Here is a 22725-nt window from a genome sequence, read left to right as displayed (position 1 = left end):
CTGCACCGCCCTATCCTAATGTCTATTTGAATGTTTATTGTTATATCTAGACCTGTATTGTAGCTAGCTCAGACTCAGCACCTTCTTATATTTTTGTCTATTTGAGTGTTCTCTGCTATTTCATGATCTCTATTTTAGTTAGATCAAAGACTCTGCACCGCCTTATTTTACTGTCTAGCTGAGTGTTTACCTGTATCTTATTGGCACATGATGGTTATCCTATTATGCTACCGTTCACTATACTGTACCCAATTACTATGTCTGCTCACCCTCCTGTTGCCCACTCCCCCCCCCTGTGAAGCGCTCCGATATCTGTTAAGATCTTGTTCGCGCTATATAAAACTTTGAATAAATAAATAAAATCATACGTATGTATCTGATATTAGAAAAAGTGTATCTAGTTTCTGCTAAGATTTAAAGGTTGTAGCCACTTGTACAAAATTGCCGTGAATTTTTTTTACAGTCTTTACAAGGAGTTCAAGTCGACTTAGTCCTACCAAACTGCTGAAAGAGTGGCCTTTTCAAAAGGCCCAACCTCCCAATTTCCGACACTATAACAGCACCAAGTAAGGAAATGGGATGGTTCGCATTTCACTGCACTACATGAGCAACGCTTTAAAATCGCCTCTTGGTTAGCAGTCTGGTGAATGTTCTGCATGGAGAAAGTGCAAGTCTGTATGCCCCATTCTCTCTGTGGCACTTATTACTGCCAGACTACATCTAATGGTTCCAGAGTCTCCAAAATACAGGCTATTTTGTGAATAGAGCTATCTGCTTTAAAGATAAAATGCTCAAAACGAGTGCTTTAAACAGCCACCGCATGGCCCAAACCATTTTACTCATTGAGATGTGCTTGCCATCCCTCATGGAGGTTTGTAAAGCCAGCGACACATTTATTCAGAATAGCTTACGTTGCTAAATGTCATGTTTGTTATCGTATAGGTTCACTCTGCGAAAACCTTCATCTAGATTTTTATTGTGTTTTTCAGATTTCATTTTATTACTCCCAACTCATTTCTCTGCATGTGCCGATTTATAGGTCTAAGACGACCAGACAGCGAAGCCATCTGCTTTGCTAAAGACATCTTGAGGACTTTCAGATAGTTGACCTACGAATCCATTCCGCCCGTTGCTTATCATTGGCTATGTGGTTTTAACTCACCTTTTATAGCTTCTATTTGCTGGCGTTGCTTTAGGCGGTCTAGCTTGAGTTTGTTCCTCGCATTGCCCAAACCTTGTTTACAGTATTCGTCCAGAAACTCCATTTCTAAATCTACTTCTCATCTCGTCACATTTTCTGTGCAATCAAAGACAGGTGTGAGAAGCTGGGTTTCTGTTGCAGAAACCCCCACCCCCACTTTTTGCCAGACTACTGATGGACTTTTGACTTGATGTGCCTGGGTCCCTGACAATCAGGTTCCCAGGGCCTGTGCTCCTTCTCCAAAACTGTACCCAAACCCAATTGGCATCGCTGGCCACAGGACAGCCCCATGTAAATCGTACTACAGGTACCCAGGGAACTGTGACCAGGGAAGATCTCTATGGGCTGCAGCACTAATTGTGCCACCCTTAGAAGCCCTGTACCTTTACACACACGCCCTGCCATTGCAGGCTGTGTCTTTTGGTGTAAAACAAAGAGTCGACATGGCAAACATCCCTGTGTGCCCTGCCTACAACCCACTGCCCTGGAATAGGTCAGCCTCCCCTCTAGCTGGGTGCACTATGCCAGTGGCGAGGGTACAGGAGCATGAGCCATGTACACCTACAGTGTCCAAGTAAATTCTTAGACATTGTAAGTGCAGTGCTGCCATTAAGAGTATATGATGCTGGGAGTTTGTCATTACAAACTCCACAGTACCTAAATGCCAGTGTGGGACTTAATGAAAAATGCACTCAGTGGGCATCTTAGAGATGCCCCCTGAAAAACGATCAGCCTCTGGTGGGTTCCTCGACTGGTACACACCAACCTACCACCACAAGACATGTTTCTGGACCCCTAGGGTGGGAGCCTACACTCAGAGCCCAGCCAGAAAGCCTTTCCTGGGCGTAAGTGTTCACACCTTCCCCAGGCTAGGAAGAGCAGTCTGTGGCAGGGAAGCTTCATAGGCCCAAGCCTTTGTAATGGGACCCCCAGCCTCTCCTGGTATCAGGAGCAGGCCCCCTTCCTATCTCCCCTTCTTTTCGGTGGTAAGACGGGTGAGAAAATTAGCCAGCCCAGAAGGTATGCCCACCTCTGCCAACCCCACCCATCAGGTGGGGAAGGCGAGGTGAAGCCCCCTCTTCATTGTCCACCATCTTGCAGATGGCAGGCACTCTCCAATCCGGATTAGGGATTGTGCTCGCTCCCCCAAGTGGGGTGAGCACACCCAGGGTGAAGTCACCCGAAGGTCAGTAGACCATTTGCTGACCGAGAGACCCGCGAAATAGACGCCCAGCAGAGGAGACCGCAGAGAACAACTGACTTGGCCCCAGCACTACCGGTCCGTCTTTAGTTTCCAGAGATCCTGTGCAAAAAAATAGTCTTGTCCCGCAGTCAGCGTCCTCCAGAACCCCTGGGAGGACTGACTGCCTTCAACAAAGACCGGATCGCCTGCGAACAGCAGCTCTGTTCAAAAGAAACACTAAAGAAAGAATCAGAGTCTGCTGAGGAAAAAAAAAACAGACACCTGGAACCACCACTGCACCCTTCGCCTACGGCCTGAGTTAGAGTGGCCCACGGGCCCCAGCAACGTCCCCGGGGGCTCCAGAGTCCGAGTCCACCATGGGTTGACCCCCTCCAGGATTTCCCGACGTCACCTGCAGCCTCTACACAGAGGCCCCCAACCAAGAGTGGCCCGTTAAGGTGAAATCCCACCTCAAAAGACACGCCTGCATCCAGCTGCCCGACGCCCTGGAGAAGAAAACCAGAGGTGCACCTCCGTCCTGAGCCCTACTGTGAAGGGCAGAAGAGGTCAGCCAACGCTGGACACCGGGTCATAACCGTCAGGGCGACTTCACTGCACAGGTGAGCAACTCAAGACTGGTGCCGTTGGTGTCGAGTGCAGAGTGGGCTGGAGATGCGGATCCTGCTGGATCCGAAGTCTTTGGAGTATGTTTCTTCTGGACAGGTCTGCTGTCCTTAGGAGATTGGAGTCTTTATTGAAGGCAACAGTCCTCCCCGGGGTTTTGGAGGTTGTGCTGCAAGAGGTTGCAGGTTTCGTCGCAGCTGGAAATAGGCTAGTAGAGCAGGGGCCAAAGCAGTTGTCTTCCGGCTTCTGCTGCAGGGTGTCTTTTTTCGTAGGTAGTCGCAGATCTGGCGGAGCCACCTAACCACTAAATTTAGGAGGCGTTTTAGGGGAGTAGCAGGTAGGGCAAATAGGCACCTCACCTAGGGTGACTACACCCTGTATGCTACCGCCCTGTGGAAGGGGACCGACCTAGCCTTGACTGGAGGGGTCCCCCCAAATCCTCACGATGGAGGGGACCTAAAAGTGTGCTTCACCTCCCTTCCTCCTCCCTCCCCCCCACCTTAGGGGTGGGGTTGGCAGAGGTGGGCACGCATCTTTTTGAATTTTCCCGCCAGTGTTCCTGCCCAAAGTGGGGGTGTTAACCCAGGCCTACCATCTGCTGCAAGCAGCAGAGGCTGGGGGTCGCATTACAAAGGCAGCAGGCATTTGAAGCTTTCCTCTTTGGGCACTGACCCATTCTGGGGAGGAGGCGTGACGCCTCTGCCCAGGATGAGCATGGATATTGGTTTCAGAGCGCAGGGTCTCTCGACCCAGAGGTCCCCAAAAAATGTCTGGTGGTTGCTGGATGCCTACAGTCGTTCAGAGACCACACCAGGGTTAGTGGGGATTCAGGGGGCACCTCAGAGGTACCATCTGGGTATACATGGTACAATAAATCCCACACTGGCATCAGTGTAGGTTTATTGAAAGGAGTCGTTTGGTACCAAACGCTCCTGTATTCAGTAAAGCCATAATGATGCTGTGGAACTCAAGTAATCCGCCCATGTACTGTCTATGGATTAACTAACTTACAATATTAGGAAATTGTGCCCAATATTGTAGGAAATGGTGCCCAATATTGAATGGGCATATCTGCTCATGCAGATATGCCCTCACGTGTAGTATAGTGCACCTTAGGGCTGTGAGGCCTGCTAGAGAGGTGACTTACATACACTGCCAGGTAGTGTGAGCTGGCTTAGCACCCAGAAAGGGTGCCTGTCGAATTGGTTCTTTTCTCCCTCACAGGGGGATGCAGGCTGCAGTGACATGGTCCCGGTGAGGGGGAGGTCCCAAGGGATCCTCTTCAGTGCTCAGGGGCTAGGTACCCAGGGTACCAGTTACTAAGAACTTTCAGTGGGCAGCAGTACCAATTGAGAGTTTATTTTCGGGAAGGAGCTCTGGCACAGGGCACCTGATCGAGAGCGACCCTGTGCACTACATTTAAAACCACATCAAAACAAGGCAAGGGAGGGATGGGCAAACCAGGCAAAGGGGGGGGCTAACCATGCAAAAGAGGATCTTTCACAACGGGTGCCAAAGAAACCAACTAAAATATGGATTATGAGACTATTCAAAATACTCAAACCACTTCAGTCTTGGCAAACTGGCACAAACTCTTTAATTGAGTGACTGTCAGATTGTGTATTAACAGACTGCTACCACAAATCATTTGAGAACTACAATTTAACAAAAATTGCCCAAAAAGAAGTTAGCAGGTGCAGTTAGAACTGGAAGGAAGAGTTAAGTAAGAAGTGGTTAGTTCTGGAAATGTCTGCATTCAAGTAAGGGTGTGAATCAATGGAACTGGGGTTGGTAGATCGACTGGCTTCAAAAATACTTATTGGGGATTGAATTGTCAATAGGAGACCACATTATGCATTCTATTTCTACCCAATTTTAGAAAGACTAAATGAAGAATGGGGATAAGGATGCAAAGCTTTATATAATCCTCAACCCCTCCTAAACAGATTCCTTTCGTCTAAATCAAGTTTCCAGTACGGGTGGCATGCGCACCAGATTCAGAATAGTTTACATGGACACTCCTGTAGTAAATAAATGATCTCAGCAATATCCTGAAAATTAGGCATGACTCAGCAATTCAGGAAAGGCTTATTGGCCACTGTATGTATCAAGTTATCACAGCTCCAATTCAAATCAAGGAGGCAGAGCTAAAACAGCCAGTAGGACAGTGTAAGCTCAATATAATTTAAAGCAGCAACTTCAAAAACAGAGCGGACCTGTTAATACCAAAAACAAGTGTACACAGCTAATTCGATTATGAAAGCAATGCAAGAGACACAAAGAATTCAACCGGCATTACTAAAGGTAAGTTACCGTTGGATTTTCTTGATCCTGCATACACTGAACCAGCATCCGTTTGATGACGTCCATGTAATGCTGTTGTTGATTTCCAAATATGCCAGGGAAGTTCCTAAATTGAATTCAAATGCAGTTAAAGATTGTTAGGGTGACACTGGTTGCAAAGTATTTATATATTAATAACAAATTTAACAAATAAACTATAAAAGACCAAGAACAGCAGTAACCTGCATAGGACATATCAGGGGTAGTAGACAAAGGACAATTTCTAATGTGGTGAAGTGTTGAACCCACGTGTGAATATATTACAAAGCAGAAAAATAATTAGGCGTTAGGACGGCCCTTTTTGTACAATTGTAAAAGAGTATAGATCTACATATTAACAAAGCAGGCGAGGCAGGCGAGACAGCTAAAGCAAGACCAAAAATCATACAAAAATACGTACATTGTGGGGCTTTATGGTCATACCTCTGCATAAGTTCTCCGTTCAACTCTCAATAACGTTGCTTCTGGTCACAAAGACAAAGGCATACAGCCAAAGCAATCAGTTAACCCACTACAGCCACAAGCTGTCTTGCACGGAGTGACAACATTTTGCCTTATCATAGGCACCTATGCCTCAAAAAGTTAATGGAGAGTCAAGGCTGTTAGGCAGATACTTTGCCAATGCCTTTTCACTCTCCAATCTTGCTCTTATTTTTTGTTGTAAACTATCCCTTTCGGTTACAGAACCAAGAATACCCCTTTCTTTGCATTAATAAGACTTTTCCTGTGAAGCGCATTAAAACTAGGGTATGTTTTATACCTTGTCACAGTATACCAGTCTGCTACGAAGCACCCCCGTTATTTAAACTATGCAGCTTTTTAAATTTTGTTTTATTACCAGCACATTGTCACCGTTGTTTTTTTTGCAGCATATGCATGCACACAAAAAAAGTCACACCATCTTGTCAAAGCAACACCAATTGGCTTTTCCTGTGAAGGTTATGTATCCAATTATCAATTATCTTGTGGAAGACTTCAGTATTCAAAAGGGTGCCTGTAGACTGGTGACCAAGTGATTCTGAGATAAATACGTTCAAAGTCTAAGAAGCATTTGACCCTGTACTGCTTTATTCTGTGTCCAAAAGTTAATAAAGATATATACAAGAAAATAAAAGTAGTGTGTTGCAGAGAAGAATACAAGCCCCTATGAATCAATTACAAGGAAATGATAAGCAGAGTAGGATATCCTGGTTTTGTGGTTCCGAGTTTTCAAAAAAGTTTAATAGCCTGGCTGACAAAGTGATCAGTCATGAAAATGTATACAAATGATTGCAAACCAAACTAAGGTATTGATTGCTGCAATCCTTGGGTGATCTTACACATCCCACTTCCATCCATCGCCCACCACAATCCACACCCTCACAACGCAAATACTTTCCCAGATGTAAGATTCTACAAGGAGGAAATAGACAGCAGGTATCCACATATAGAATTACTCGGAATGGATAATGCTGGCAATTAAATATATGAAGTTTTTTATTTTAATACTATTGATGACATCGCCCACCTTCTAAACTTCATTCACAAGTTGACTGACATTTTCACAATTGACGTACAGCTAACGACAGCCCATTCACATCTGTCCCTTACATAGAGAACTACTAGTTGCATCTCAAAACTCATCTGCTCTTCAGATTCCACAATGATTATTTTTGCTTAGGATGCAAACTCGCCCTTCAGACAGCACTGGTCATCATTAAACTACAACTGCTACAGCATGAGAGATTATGACCACCTTCTACAGAAGAACTGTGGACTAGTCTAACTCAGGGCTAACAGAGCGCAAATTATAGGTGCATATGAGGGAGAGCCTTTACTTTTAATACCGGTGTCCAAGTCTGTTTATGCACTGCTTTGATGTTGTGTCATGGGAGTAGTTGCCCATCGTTAGTACAAAATAAAACACCACCCATCACGCTTACAGAACTCTCAGAGAGACGGTAATGAAATTTGGCTATGTGCTCCGATAAAGGGCAGAGAGAAAAGTGTATTGTTGTAGCGAGATAGAGAGGAAGATGGGGTGTGTGGCAGGAGATGACCTGGATTTTCTGGAGCACACTTTTCAAAGGACTGGGGGGTGGGTATTAAAATAGTTCTCTTAATATAAAGACATGTGCAACAAAAATGCCAGTGAATGGAAAACAAACTCAATACAAGTTTCAAGGTCTCCATTGATAAAAAAAAATAAAGCCATGGCCACGGTTTTCGCTTTGCGTCTCATTCTGCATAATGAGTTTTTTCAAAATTAGAGATTTTGGGTCCAACGGTATCCATTTCAAGCACTTTAATCTCTCATATGTCAGGTTAAATTTGAGGTCAATGAAAGGTGCCAAGTAGAGCACCAGGCCATGAGCATTTCACATCAGTTTGAATTCTCAGCTCCCACCGGTGCCATTTCCTCTGCTCAAGACTGAGGTTAGGTAATTAACTGCAAAGGATGCCCAGCCAATAAAACTACTGTTGCAGAGAGAAATATCATGGACTGCATGCACAAAACTAAAGCTGAATCTCACCCAAAACATACGCATGGCACCTGAAGTTATGAATGGAACATTAATAAGTGTATTCAAACAAAAATTCAAGTGTAATCTAAACGGATACTGAATACCAGACAGGGGTTCTGACTTTTGGAGTTGTGACAAGCTGAACAGCCACCAAATCAAGCTCTTTGATGCAGAACCCCAAGCCCCCCACCTTCCCCGGTCTGTTGACTATTCTGATCTTTTGCATCTTTGCCCTTTATTTACGTTTGTGAATACTGATGCGAGTACACATTTTCAGAGACATACAGATGAACCAAATGTCTGAAAATACGATGAAGGTTAGGCAAATTAAAAAAAGTGAGGGTGGTGGTTTTTAACTTCAAAAGGTGGTTGGCAGGAATATGTCATAATGTACAGGGAAATGATGCATCGCCGAGTGCCTGTAACTATTTTGTTCTCACAGGCAAGCATGGATCATCATCATGCATGTGTGGAATGACCTAGGCCTGTCTCAAAGACTGCAGTCTATTTGGACAGGGAGTGGCGCCAAAATCGCCATCATGGTGGCGGAAGGCTCACTTTTCCAGGAGTTAAGCAGCACGAGCATGGTGGTGACAGCATACTGTTTAGTAATCAGTAGGAGGGAAAAGGTCATCTAACCTGCGTCACTGGAGTGAGGACTACAGGCTCACACATTCAAAGAGCCACTGCTGTGTGCTTATCTCAACCCACCCCATGGCCAAAAGCAGGTTGTTGTGAAGCTTACACATGAGTGGTGTACCTACACTAGGTATATGTGTGTCTGGGAAGGGTACATTACAGGGATAATTCAGTACTGGGCAGTGCATGCGTGGTAAATGCATGTGATGATGTATTTACCTGGAAGGATGTAGTACTGAGCAGTTTGTGCATAGTAAATGCATGTATGCTGAATGTAGGTGAGCCAGTTGTCCAGTGCATGCGTGGTAAATATATGTGCCAGAGTGGTACAGTAAATGAAGAGTACTGTGCAGTATGTATATTAAATACATACAGTGTGTATGTGTGCCATTAACGGCTCACTACATGGAAGACACTGGGAACCTTTTTATGATAGAGGACTGCATAGTGAAGAATGAGGAGGTAGAGGAATTCCTCCCAGACAGACATGTGTATTGCTGCATTCCTGTAAGTGGGTGGAACATACTGGAGACGGGAGAGCCAGTGCCCCCCCCCCCTCTCACAACCCCCCCAACACTTCAAAGGATGCTCTTTGTTTCAGAGAGGTCACAGAAAGGGCCCTGGACACATCCCAGGAGGACATGCAGCTGATAAGGGAATCATAGGGCATTGCTGGAGACATGGGCTGACCTTTTGATAAACATCACTGTGGCTGACAGAGGCATGCGCTCTAGTCCCTCCTATGGCCTGAGCTGTGGGGCTATCAGCATTGGAGTCACTCCTGCTGTGGCAGATTGCTTTCAAGGAGAGGGCCGAGGAGTGAGGAACTCAAAAGGAGGCAGACCCCTACAATAAACTTCAAAGGCTCAGACTAAATCCCATTTGGTGTCTTGAAATGGACTACAAGACCTCCACAATTGGCAACTGTTGAGAAGCTAGCCAGGTTAAGCGAGGAGAATCTCTTCAAGATTACTGCTTATGACCAGGACTAGGGGCCAAGGTCTGCTAGTCTCCCTGCTGAGTGATGCGACATGATGCATGGAATCAAACCACCTTCTCTGATGCCTGAAGCACCAGCGTCTGACTACTTGCCAAGACCAGATTGCTCAGTTAGCAAGAGGAGAGTGTTGGAGAAAGTTTTCCCCGTGGGGTATCTTGTCAAGTGGATTTCCTGAGAGAGTTGTGAGAACAGCTGCTGCACGGATGGGGGTCCTTGCCCATGAGCAAGAAAGGAAAAAAAAAGAATCTGTAACCTTCATATGGGGGGCATGGGGGGGGGCGGACGTAAAAACCAAAGCGTCTAAGATAGAGCGGCCCAGATCTGTGAAGAGCTCCATGGGCAAGAATGAAGGCTTTAAACTGGGCACGTTGAGCCACTGGAAGCCAGTGAAGGTCCTGTAGATTTTGTTTGTACACCTGATCTTCCTGAGATGCCGAGCAGAGCTCCAGCGGAAGCACTTTCTATAGTTTGCCATTGTTTCAGCTGGTATCCATTTCCTTGGCTGGCCTAGGTAGCAGTGGAAGGAAGGGCCACTGTGAAGTGAGCTGTGGATACTGCTGTACCGATTGGGCCAGAGCCAGTGAAGATTCAGTGACGCCTACCCCACAATGCAGTGTGGAGTGGGTCGTAACCCCCATTGCTGTAAAGAGCCAGGGACCGCCCCCTCCCCATATGCCAGGGGGGGTGGGGGTCGCCGTGAGATGCCACCCTCTTTGGATACACAAAGGGGGCAAGCGAAGGTGCGATCATCATTTGCTCCACTGACGCGGTACCCTCTTTTAAGCGGAGCCACCTGCAGCCACCAACCAGTAGTCAGACTGCTAATGGAAGTCACATCTCCTCCCACAAGAAATTCTTTGCTCCCCATTTCACACTTCTCTGGGAGGGGGGGGGGGAGCATGTTGTCTTGGGTAACCAGAGTTGGAGATAGACAGGAAAGTCTAACAAAGGTTTGGACAATAAAGTGGCAACTTTCTAAAGTAATTTTTCGATTAAAAGTAACCTTAAATTTAATCTCCGCAATGAGTCTGGTTTAACGTAACAATTAATTTGACACGTTGACATATCATCTTTGGTGCTCTCAGATGAAAGTTATCACTTACCGCAGTGACTAGTGAAACTCCATGTTAGTCAATCGGACCCCCGGCCTGGATACAGTGGAAAAGGCAATTTCAAGTTCTCACGGTCAAGGCCCGTTAAACACTAAAGGGACAAGACCTTTAATATTTAACACCCTGCCTGGTGGACTACCAAAGCCCTTCTTAGGAGTGGCTTAATATTACAAGCATTTGCAATGGGTCTCGCCTTTGGGACCTTATATGTGTTTCGCCATGCAGCACCTTATCTTGGGTGCTGTGCCGCAAAAGAGCTAATGCACCCCTTGTTGAGTACTTTATTGAAAAAGGACACACTGAAAACGACATCCGTTGGACTGTGATCAGTCCGGTTAATTTACCCCCAAGAGGAGGTGATATCTCAAGGATCCTAAACAAAGAGGAACTAAAATGGATTTTAAAGACCAACAGCTTGAACTCTGGCTTGAACCTTCTTGAGGATTGGACCTCTGATATAAACAACCTTCTCTATTTTGTGCTGCACTGTACTAGAATTGTTGCTGCTACAATGCTCTGTTTTTCTTTCCCCTGTTTTCCCAATTCCCTGGTGTTGTACTATAATCATTGGTTGTAATGTTGCTTCATATAATTTTGTTCTGGATTAATGTACGCTCTTTGGTGTCTCTGTAACGCTTAATTCACACTTCATATAATTTCATTCTGGATCAATGTATGCTCTTAGTTGTCTCTGTAACGCTTACCTCTCGCCTTGATCTTCTTTCACAATTGCTCACCATGACCATCTTAAGATGGCCGCCTTAGTTACTATTCCCGCACGCCTCTTCCATGTCGATTCTGATCACGTGATTTTTCAAACGAATCAGGCAGCACTTATCTCCTTATGGAGGCCTGGTTGAACGCCGTCGGTTCGCATCCTCACTGGGACTGTGCATCTCCGTCTGGTATCCCTGGTAAGTCCTACCACCTGTGAACCAGCGCTTAACAACTTTGAGGTCCGGCACCCCCTGGACCTCCTCCGCATTTTTACTTTCATTTCAGGCTAATAATCTATTTTTTTTATACTGCCTACTATTAGTTTTGACGCTTCCCTCTGGACCCTTATTTCGGTAAGCCTTACAATTTTTTAGCCATACGTCGTGTGTTTTCCTAGTACCAGGCACCACCCTGATTAAATTACTTTTACAGGGCCACCGGCAATTCCTTACCAACTCCCCATAACCGTAACCCGAGCCATGTCCCTTGCCAGCTCGTTCATGGTAAGCCCGCCACCCTTGCATCCACCGCCACACCGGGTAATGCATTATTGCCTGCACTACCACGGCACCATTAGCGTGCAATTCACTCGGCAATTTTATACACACACGCTCTTTTGGCCGTGATCACTCGGCATCACATCTGACATTTTGGTTTAATTCCGCCACCAAGCTCTATAAGCAATCTCACCTGTTTCTCCACGACACTAGGAACACGCTCAGCTCTGCTCTTATGTTTTCACTTATTAGTCCTTGTGAAATATTGAGAGACAGTCACTATGCCTTGAACCCATCACGCCCAATTGTGACCGCCTGGGCCCACGTTGGTTAGTTCACTAATTCACCTTCCTCCTTTTTCAATCACTTCGTGCATGGTTCATCATGCGCACTGGAATGCTGATTCACCAAGTCATACCCTGGTTATGGTTTGCATGGCAATTTACCATCTTGAATGACGCTACCGAACATTCTGTTGAAAAATCACTCTTTCATGCTTTCCTTAATGGTTTTACTATTTTTCTTTCCCTTTTCTTTTCCCCTTAGGCAAATGAGGCTTTTAACTGTTAGGCATTTATTACATGTCCTGATGATGATCCGCATATTGGTTTAAACGGATCGAAACGCAGTCGACAAACCTGTGCAGCTTATACATTTAAAAACTTAGATGTCACTTAAAATGTAAAGGTGGTAGTATTGTTCTGTTTGACAATTGAAACTGTGCTACTAACACAACCGTAAGCTTTTGCCTAAAATCCCTTTGTTTTGTGTTCTCTATCTGTACGTTTCATGAGTGTTAAGTAGGGTACAGGCTTGTGCCCCACCTTGTAAATTGTTGATGAATTTGTTCTTACATTGCTTAATGAGTAAATATTAGACCTCTGTCCTGTGGTAAATAAATAAATAATACCCTATTTTTGACTAGACATATATCATAACAGATAGCTCAATAAATAAGAGTCAAGATTCGAGGTAGTAGGAGTTCTGCAGGTTTATTACAGCATAAGGACAGGAACAGGACAACCTGCATAGGAATAGGATGACAGGGCCCAGCAGCTGCTGGGGTTGGATCTGGGATGAGCGCGCTGACTTTCAATAACAATACATGAGCATATATACATAACGCAAACACATAGCATTACATTGCAGTAGGCGTAGCAGTGGGTGGAGCAGAAGGCGTGACGCGTAGCAGTCGCGAAAGATAAGGGGGAAAAGAGGTGTAACAGGGCGTATACATAGACATGTGATGCAAACGTAACAGGATATGTCATGAATGGGGCGGAAACCATGGAGGGGGCTACCTAAGGAGCCGGGACCTCTAACCTGATGGTGCGCGTAAACTGGCAATGACGTATCACTAGGAGAAGCTGGGGGCTATGAACTCTGTGCTAGGAGCAGAGACTGAAGTCTGGAGAGTCAGGGCGACATGTACCTAAACAGTATCTAGTATCTGATGTTTAGAGAACATGTTGATATAAACTAGAAGTCAGGAGAGGAAAGGCTAACTTGATTCTAAGACTGGACCATGTATTATTCTACATGTAGTGCGTGATGAAGAATATTAAATGACCATTTAATGCAGTATTTCTCTAACATGGAGCCGTGAAGGCTAGACAATGACGGAAACTATTGATGCGATTCAGTAGCTTAGGAATGCAGGGAAGGAGGGCTGAACTGATAACTGGAATCATAACATAGTCTTGGCAGACTCAGAGGCAGAGCCAGGCTGCACCGGGCACTGCGAGGCAGGAAGTAAGTGAAGGGTCGAGGATACAGGTGGGGGCTGTATCGCTCCTCAGCGAGGCTTCAGGAGACAGGAGCTGAATCTGGTGTCCGGGCCCTTTTGAGGCCTAGAAACGGGGACTTTATAATAGAATAACGTGCACACTGAGAAACGGCAACGTAGCTTTACATAGGCCTGATATTCGTATTATTCACGAGGACTGGAAACTGGCATACTAGAGGTGGACACAACTGTAATTGCGTCATTAATCGAACATGGGGAATGCATATGCATATTTAATCATGCACACATAACATATGATGGATGACACGTAGGGACACAGAACATGGCAAAATTTACTTTTCCACAGTCCGGTTGGACTTGTCAAAACAATATAGAAATAATTGAGTCTATATTTATTACATTTCATTCCTGCGCTTGTAAGGGACCTATGTTTTAAAGCAAGGGACTGAAGAGCTATACAATTACTACACACTAGGCCATGCAGTGAGATTCACACTAGGCCATCCAGTGAGAATCAGGAATACATGCTTGTCTTAAGAGAAATTTACAGACACATTCATAGGCTTTTTAACACAGGAAGACAAGTGCCTCGATGCACGTGAACATCACTAACACTGTGCGCCACTGTAAAGTAGCATGAAGTAACATATTATACAATGATGTACCTTCCCTCTTCTGCGTCACTTTGGATTGTTGAAGCAACAGAAAGGCAGTAAAAGTGCTACCCAAGATCCAACAAGGCACACACAGAAGACATACTATAATCAGCTTATTATGGGCCGAGATGCAGTTTTTTTGGCACCTGCTATTCATGGGTAAATTGGCAAAACAAACAAAATCCAGCTATGAAGACGGCATTTTGTGTTTGACACAAGAATTGCAACAATGTCTATAATAGGCTGTTCGATGGACAAAGCTTAAAGAGATACTTTGTTCTGAAGAAAATATGCATATAATGTAACCAAAGTAGGCAGAAGGCAAAGTGAATACAATTTTTTTTTTTTTAAACAGTAAATATTTATCGCCAACCCTAAGTCTTACCGCTTTGCGAAGCCACAGGTGTATTACAATAGCTGAGTGTCAGAAAAATTGTAACTGTAACAGACTGAAATCCGTTGTGAAAATGGCGCTGTTTGTATGGAGTATTTTACGAGGCCATCACAAATCTGTGTGAAATATTAGGGTAACAAAGCTAAATTAGAAGCGTGCATATACTGTGAGAAAGAGCCCTCTTTCTTGCATGGTATGCCCACACTTTTTGCTGAATTGCGGATGTTCTTTGAGTGTGCCCAGGGCTCCTGCTAATCAGGTACCCAGGGCCTACGTTCCATCCCTAAAACTGTGTTGAAGCGTAAACCCAATTGGCATCTCTGGCCACATGTCAGCCCGTGGTAAATGGTACCACAGGGACCGAGTGAACTGTGACCAGAGAAGGCCTCCAAGTGCTGCAGCACTTATTGTGCCACCCCAGGAGGCCCTATACCCTGACACTCACACACAGCCTTCGCAGGCTGCATGTCTTGGTGCAGAACAAAGTGAAGAGTCGACATGGCACACATACCTGTGTGCCATGCCCACAATCCACTGCCCTGGCATACATCAGTCACCCCTCTAGCTGGGAGCCCTATGCCAGTGTTCAGGGTACAGGTGCATGAGCCCTGTACCCCTACAGTGCCCAAGTCCATGCCGCCCTAGTATTGCTGAGGGTGCAAAAACAGTGCATCACTGACCCTGGGAGACCCACCCGAGTTTAACCCCAGAACCTTAACTCCCACAGTCGTTTACTGATCTGTGAACCGTTAACCTGTTTTCCTCCCATAGGATAACTTTGAGACTTTTTCTCCAAAAAGTTTTAAAGTGTGGAATTTTGAAACCTAAAAATATTCTTTAACAATCGCACAAATAACCAAAACAGGTTTACTCACCTGTTTGCAGGAAATGTCCCCGTGCTGAATCTAGGTATCCATAAATAACTACAATTGCCAATACAGCCACTTGTTTTACTACAAAAATGCCTAAATTGTCCAAAAAATACAAACAACGGACAATAAATGTCAAATTTCAACAATAGGCCATCCGCAATTCAACTAAATCATAACATTCTTCAAATGAGGACTTGACTGGCCTCAAAAAACGTGGTTGAACAATTTAGGCATTTCTGTATTGAAAAAGATTTGTTGTTGGAGCCCCAGGGTGAGTTTAGAGAAAGGATGTATGTATGAATGTGGTAACGAGTCTGAACACCAGTAGGAATGCGACACTATATGAAAGTATGAAGGAGAGGATGTTTATGGAAGTTTGTTGAAAAAGGGACACAAATTAGGTTCCGAAAAGTGTGATATTTTCTATGGGGGATTTTTGTATAGGTTGTATTTTGTATAGAAATGTTGTAAGGAATTTTATTGTGAAAAAATCTTTGAGAATTTGAAAAAATAAATGGATTAGCTAGAACTGAAAGAGTGGTTAAGAGAGTGGTTAAGAGGGATTGGTTTTATTCCTTTCCCCCTGTCTGAAGTAGTAAAACAAGTGGCAGTATTGGCAATTGTAGTTGTTTATTGTTATAGTGGCGCGGCCTTGCTGCGTGGTAGCCAAACCCTTTCATTGATAAGAATCTAGGTACCTAGCACGGAGTTAGAAAAGTAACTTACCTGCAATTTATTGTGAAAGCCTATTAATTTCAATGTACTGGTCCACAAAGTTTTTAAGTTTGGAGTTTTGAAAACTGAAAATATTCTTTAAAAATCATGGGAATAACCAAAACTTCATTACTTACCTGTTTCTAAGAAATGTCCCAGTGCTGAATCTAGGTATCCAGCACGGAGTTAGAAAAGTAACGTAAAATGTAACTTACCTGCAATTTACTGGAAAAGCCTACTCATTCCAATGTACTGTATTTGTTAAGTGTTGCATTTGTTACGTGTTGCATACTACTCCTCCCCTGTAAATCAAACAAAGTTCAATTTCTACTGCATTTTCAAACAGTTCTATATCCAGTAATATATTACTGAAAAGTTTTTAATGCTTACCTGTACCAGGCTTGCTTGATTCTAAAAATATACAGTATATTTTTGTACAAACACAATTGGCCTAGAGTTCAGTTCTTGAGTGTGTATATTCATTTCTTGACTCAGTGTGTACATCAAATGCTTAACACTGTCCTCTGATACTGCCTTACTGCTCGACAAAGCTACCACAATTAGAGAGTATGGTTCTAATTAAACTTTACCCTCTGCCTACCTCTGGGCTCTTATACACACTATACTTCAGTATTCCTACATATACTGAAAGGAGGCAGATGATAAAGTGAACACGTTAATGTGCATTATAGCCAGGGATCCAGACTAAGTGGTAGTGCCTAACACCTGGCTGTAGTGGGTAAGAGAAGGCTCTAGTTATGCCCGGATTAAGAGTGCCCCTCAGGGTTATTAGCTACTTATCGCACCTAATACAATCTGACACAAAGTTAAGGATTTGTGAGTTAGACATTTTGCCCTAAAAATCGTGCATAAACACATACATTTTAGTGCATTCCAAACCATATTCCATATGGTTCAATAATTAGCATGCATTTTTCTTAAGGCAATTCCGACGGGTCTGACCTGCCATCATTTTACAGGGGCTGTGGATTTCATCCTTATTGGAAATTACCGGATGTAATAAAGTCTGTACAACACAATTCCTAACCTGCACAGGGGTCTGTTCTAGCCCTCATGGAATCAGCGCCTGCCTTTTGCAGTAGGCTCTTTTGTGCTCGGATATTATGCACTAAATTATTATATCAGTTTACGGAGATAAAATAGACTAAGGTGGTGCAAGAAATAAACTAGTTGTTTAAAAACTTATATTTTTACTTTTGTGAACACGGTAATTCTGATCAGTTTGCAATACAGTGGCTTATCCATCGTACTGTAGTGGTGGCGAGCCAACAGCATAACAGAGCGACGAGGTTCTGGCTGGGCTTTAAGAGCCCAGACCGGAAAATGGTGTAACAAACACCATGTAAAAATATGAAAAGACTGTTCAAAATTCAAAAAAGCAATGTCTTGAACATGCGGGAGCATTTTAACATAGTACATCAGATTACATCGAGAGGCATTTACTAGAAATGGCAGTTTTTAATTATGAACTTAAAAAGATCCCTTTACCGAGCCAAAATGAGAATGCGGTTAGTGAATTGAGGCAAGTCAGTTCTGTGCGTTTTGTATGTAAGATTATTTCATGAAACCACATTGTAGTCTATTTCAATAAGACACTGGGAGCGAGTGTTTGTGTAGCACGCATAATGAACTCACATATTGCTAAGGAGCTTTTAAATGCAATAATGAGAAAAAACGGAAGTACAGGGAAATAAAGGATTTTCAGAAAATCGCATAATTTGTCAATCGGAAAAGCAGTTTTAAATCCCAGATTTATAGGTTTTATATTGTGCCATTCAACCGCTAGATGGGTATCTCTTTCGCTTTCATGCGCACAGCAAAGGTTAAATGTTTTCCTTAACTTTCGGCACATGCAGTTAGAGTGTGGGAGGCAGGCAGGCAGAGGCCACATAAGAGCTCAGATGGTTTGGGGCTCAAGGGTCCCAGGGGACCCAGAGCGGAGACCGGCATCTGGCCCAGGACTGGATAAGCTTCATAGCTCACCTACGTCTACTGTGCGGTTTGTTATACAACAAAGAAGCAGAAAATGGTGTGAGAGTATTTCTACTTTCTGCACTTCTTCTAGGATCGATAAACCAACAGCGTGGCTTTCTGCCCATGGAGTAATACTGTTTCTTGAATACCACTCTAGCCACAATACCATTCTGGCTCGATCCACTTCTGGGATAATTACCCACAGCAAACTGAGGATACCCACTAGACAAGGTGGTCTTGTTTGTGGGACTGCCGTGGTTGGAGGCAGTCAAATTGGCGCACCACAGGTGACCTTCAAGACTTCAACCAATACTTTTAAGATGCAGGCAGAGCGTCAGGATGATTAGCACCACCCTCCATCTATTTGCTTTGATCAAGGGGATAAATTGACATCGAGGCAATTATCTGGCTGTATTGCTGTGGATTGGTTATGGTCACTGATTTGTACTCAATGAATGAGTTGGGCATCCCTCCAAGAGAACTGCAAGCAGCGCATGTGTCAGCAAACACATGGCAGGGAGAGGGATGAAAGTAGCGCACGCAAACAAAACATATGGCCCCCATCTAAAGGATCCATGTAGTAGGGTCAGTTGCCAGGGTGGGAACAAACCAGCCACAAAAAACTATGGAATCTGTAAACAGGGACCAAGCAACCAATGAAAAGCAGTGGGCATGCAATGGGCGTGTTCAATCTACACAGAGAAAATATAGCATGCCTCGCAGAGCAGCGCATGCGCGCCGACTCTAGGCTTGACCTAAAGGAAGGTTTTGACCTGGCAAAAGGATTTTGTCTGCCATGTCGATTTGTCAATTTTAATGCTCCGAATTGGGGGCGGGGGAGTAGTGGGGGGGGAATTGCTGACAGACTTCTTGATTTGTCAGTTCAAAGATACTCAACTGGATTGACTTACTGATGGTGACCTTCAAGGGTACATTCTGGGCCAATTTAAGTATTCTCAGCTCACGCGCCATGTTTCTTAATAGATCGGCTTACTTTGTCAAATTAATAAAAAATAAAAAAAAAAATAGATGAGCTGTAGGGTCCCCCAAAGTTCTTCACTAAGATCCACACTCTTCAATCTGTATTTGGCGCCTCTAACCATTTTGATTGCCTCTTCTGGTGTTACATTTTACTCCTATGCAGACAATACTTAAATCATCTTCTGTCTGGAGGACTGACAGAATTCCATATAGGACACATTTTCAAATGTTGCCTCAAGGCAGTGGTCAGTTGGATGAACGCCAAGACAGAGGTTTTAGTTTATTCCTTCTACTAGTGGCCTCAGTCTAGGCACATGTTCTTCTCAAAATCCTTTGTGTACTCAATTTAGGAGATATTTTTTATTCTAAACCGTCTATCAAGGCACACGTTAACTGGCAGTCTTCTTCCTGAAGAAAATTTGGCACATTATTCATAGCTCTTCCAAGAGGATTTGCAACTTACTAAATTTGCAAGGATTTCTATCCAGAATTTACTAGCTTCCTGTTACCAAGAATTGGGTTCAAGGCACTCTGTTTTTGTCACAAGGTCATTCATGGCATATTTTCCAACAGCTGTAAGTCCCGGTTTTTCAAAAAAACTCCTCATCCAAAGCTCTGCGCTTTTCTCTCATCTTACGGAGGTTTTGTAGAATGTAGGTTTTTATGAGGACATTGAAGTGAGCGTTTGCGCCTAGCATATGCTGCGATGATCGAAAAGGAACTCTTTGGCAATCCGATCTGAATCTAATCTCACGAGATTCAGCAAACTCTTGAAAACGTACTGTTTCCAGTAATAACCTGCTCCCCTTTAAAGCTTAGCACCAGGACACTAGTATTTGTGCGCTCTGCAAAGCTCAAATCTGGTTGCATGCTGCGAAGCACACTAGAGCAGTCTGTATCTAGGACCATGGAATAAACTAATTGGTTCAGAAAACTGCAATGTTCCACAAGATTACATGGAAAATAGGATGCATTATTTCCAGCTTTACGTTGGTCTTTCTGGTACATGTAATGTAAATAATGTATTAATATTTTTTTTTCACTTGCGAGGGGGGGGGGGGGGTGTTTTTGAAAGCAATGCCAAGGTAGTAGACTAGTAAGTAACATATGCTTACTCTGATCCACCTTGCACTTTTAAAAAAAAAAAATAAAAAAAAAAAAAAAGACATGGAACGACGTCAGTCAACACATCAGAGCCACCTCCTCCTCGCTTATTGAGTTCTGAAAGAAGCTGAAGACCTGGCTCTTCATACAAGCACCTTTGGGCCACACACCTTTCCCAATCACCTGGATTCTGCCCAAATGCCAGCAAAGCATGAACCTGGGTAAGATTTGTAGTGGTGAATCCTCCCAAAAATCCCTTGCCTTCCACAAAGCCAGTATATAACAATTCGGCGAGCCTTTGGACCCCTCTGAGATGCTACAGAATCGGTTACACGAAAGCCTACTGTGAGACAGTGGCTCTATATATACTGGATAATAAGGCAGTACAGTGTGTATAGAGTCCACAAACCCCAAAGGTATAACAGAGGTTAAAGTCAGAACTGACCTTACTCTCCAAAGTGGTAACTTGGCCGAGCAGTAAGGCAGTACCAGAGGACAGTGTGAAGCATTTGTTGTCCACACCTAGTCAGCAAAAGGTTTCACACACTCAAGACCTGAACTCCAGGCCAATTGTTCTATCCTCAGATATAGTGGTTTTATTTTTTAGAACCAACAGTTAAAAAAATATACTTTAAGTTACGAGTACTCTCATGTAAATACTTTGCAGAGGAGCAATAAGTTTGTACACACAATAATTACAGGATAGCTAATAAGCAATACAGTTCTTAAACACTAGCATTGAGCTCAATGTGTTTTCACAGGAAAGTATAGTTGATTACTTTATGGATTACTTTGGTAGTTCCAGGACTAGATCTTGGATTCAGTCCTGGGGTCTAAGCTGAAACCAGATTATCAAAAAACGTTTTAGTTAGTGATGATTTTTCCTGAATATAAAGCGGTTTTAAAAGTTCACACTTAGAAACTTTTCAGGGTGATTCTCACAATGTTATTCAATGGGAGGAAATTCAGGTTACAGGTAAAGTACGATCGCGTTACTTTTGTAACCCAGCACTAGTCTCCTAGAGCCAGCACTGGGGGCTTAACTCAAAACATGTAGGTAATTGCATTTCAGTATTTCGTACGATTTTTAAAGAATATTTGCAGTTTTCAAAAGTAGACACTTAGATGAAATTTCATAGAAAAGCAGACAATGGGTTCCTATGGAGAAAATACAGGTTACTAGTAAACCCGCTAGGGATTACTTTTGCGGTTCAGTACTGGGCTGAAAGGTACAGTACTGGCTGTTATCCAATGAGGGAAAGGGGGCCTTCGGTTGGTGGCTGCTGGCGAGCAGGCCACACGGCTCTGGGAGCTGGGCTCCTGGTCACTTGCTCAGGGCAAGAGTGGAAGTAGGATAGGGCAAAGAGGTCACAGCCAGCGGTACTCGGGCGGCTGGGTGCAGTGTGCTTTTGAGCCGCCGGGCGCTCAATGTTATCTAATGAGGATCTTGAAAAAGGAACAAAGGCTGCAGGCTCGGGGACTGTGACTCTCCATTGGCGACCAGCACTTCGAGAGGTAAGTTGGGATGTTGGAGCACAGGTAGGCCCCCCAGAGGGTGGCACAGGGGGCCGCGGGGCACCGGGGTGTCTTTGGGGGTCGGAAAAGCTTACTCTTGGCTGGTCGCGTTTGGGGTGGCCCCTGGTTCTGGGTTAGCAGGCGTCAGCTGGTTCGTCGTGGAGTTTCTTTGGGGACTGGACTTCGGGTCCCAGTCGCGGGGGGCGGGGGGTTTGGGGGGGGGTAACGTCCTCGTGGTCTTGGTTTGGGTTCGCCAGGCCCGGGCTCGGCTGGTGCAGAGTGGGCTGGTCCGGAGCTTCCTGGTGGGCACCAGGTGGGTTGTTGCAGCAGAGCCTCTGCTGATGGGAGTCTTAATCGTCGAGAGGGTCAAGGCAGGCAGGTCCTCTGGGTGTCCCAAGGTTGCTGTCCACGGAGGTCACCGGGTTTAAGCAGGAGCAAGTTCCAGGATCAACAGGCCGGTAGGGCTGGGGCCAAGTCAGTTGTTGTCCTGTTAGCAGCTGCACGGTGGGTCTTCTTCTTGATCTTCTTTTTGATATCAGGATCTGAGGAAGGAAGGTTCAGGTAGCCCCTAAATACTAAATTCAGGGGTGTTACAGGTAGGGCAAGGGCGGGGACCAATGGGTCCCTGTCCTGGGGCGAGTACACCCCCTAGCCTGCTCCTTTCCTGTGGGAGGGGGGCAGGGGCCTAGCTGGGATTGGGCATGCTTCACCTCGCCTCCTCCACCTGAGGGGTGCAGTTGGCACACCCCCCTTCCGGATGTAGTTTTTCCCGCCAGAGTGGGGGTAGGACTGGTGGGGGCTGGTTGCTGGGTACAGCAAATGGTCTGGAGAAGCTCTGAGGCGGTATGCCTTTGAAGCTTCCCCCGGTCCATCCAGGGGGAGGAGACATAGCACCTCGCCCAGGATGTGCTTTGTTGCAGAGCCAGG

General features: G+C 44.7%; 1 protein-coding gene across 1 annotated transcript in view; it reads right to left on the bottom strand.

The window, feature by feature from the left end:
- Positions 1-22725, bottom strand: part of IPO5 (importin 5) — a 446703-nt gene that overhangs the window by 373613 nt on the left and 50365 nt on the right. The window contains exon 5 of the mRNA XM_078657510.1: positions 5322-5418. Coding sequence (XP_078513636.1) covers positions 5322-5418 — 97 coding nt within the window. The remainder of the gene's footprint in view (positions 1-5321; positions 5419-22725) is intronic.

This window comes from Lissotriton helveticus, chromosome 8, assembly GCF_964261635.1.
Source record: "Lissotriton helveticus chromosome 8, aLisHel1.1, whole genome shotgun sequence".
NCBI lineage: Eukaryota > Metazoa > Chordata > Amphibia > Caudata > Salamandridae > Lissotriton > Lissotriton helveticus.
Note: the sequence above shows the minus strand (reverse complement) of the source record. Positions and strands in the feature narration are given on the sequence as shown.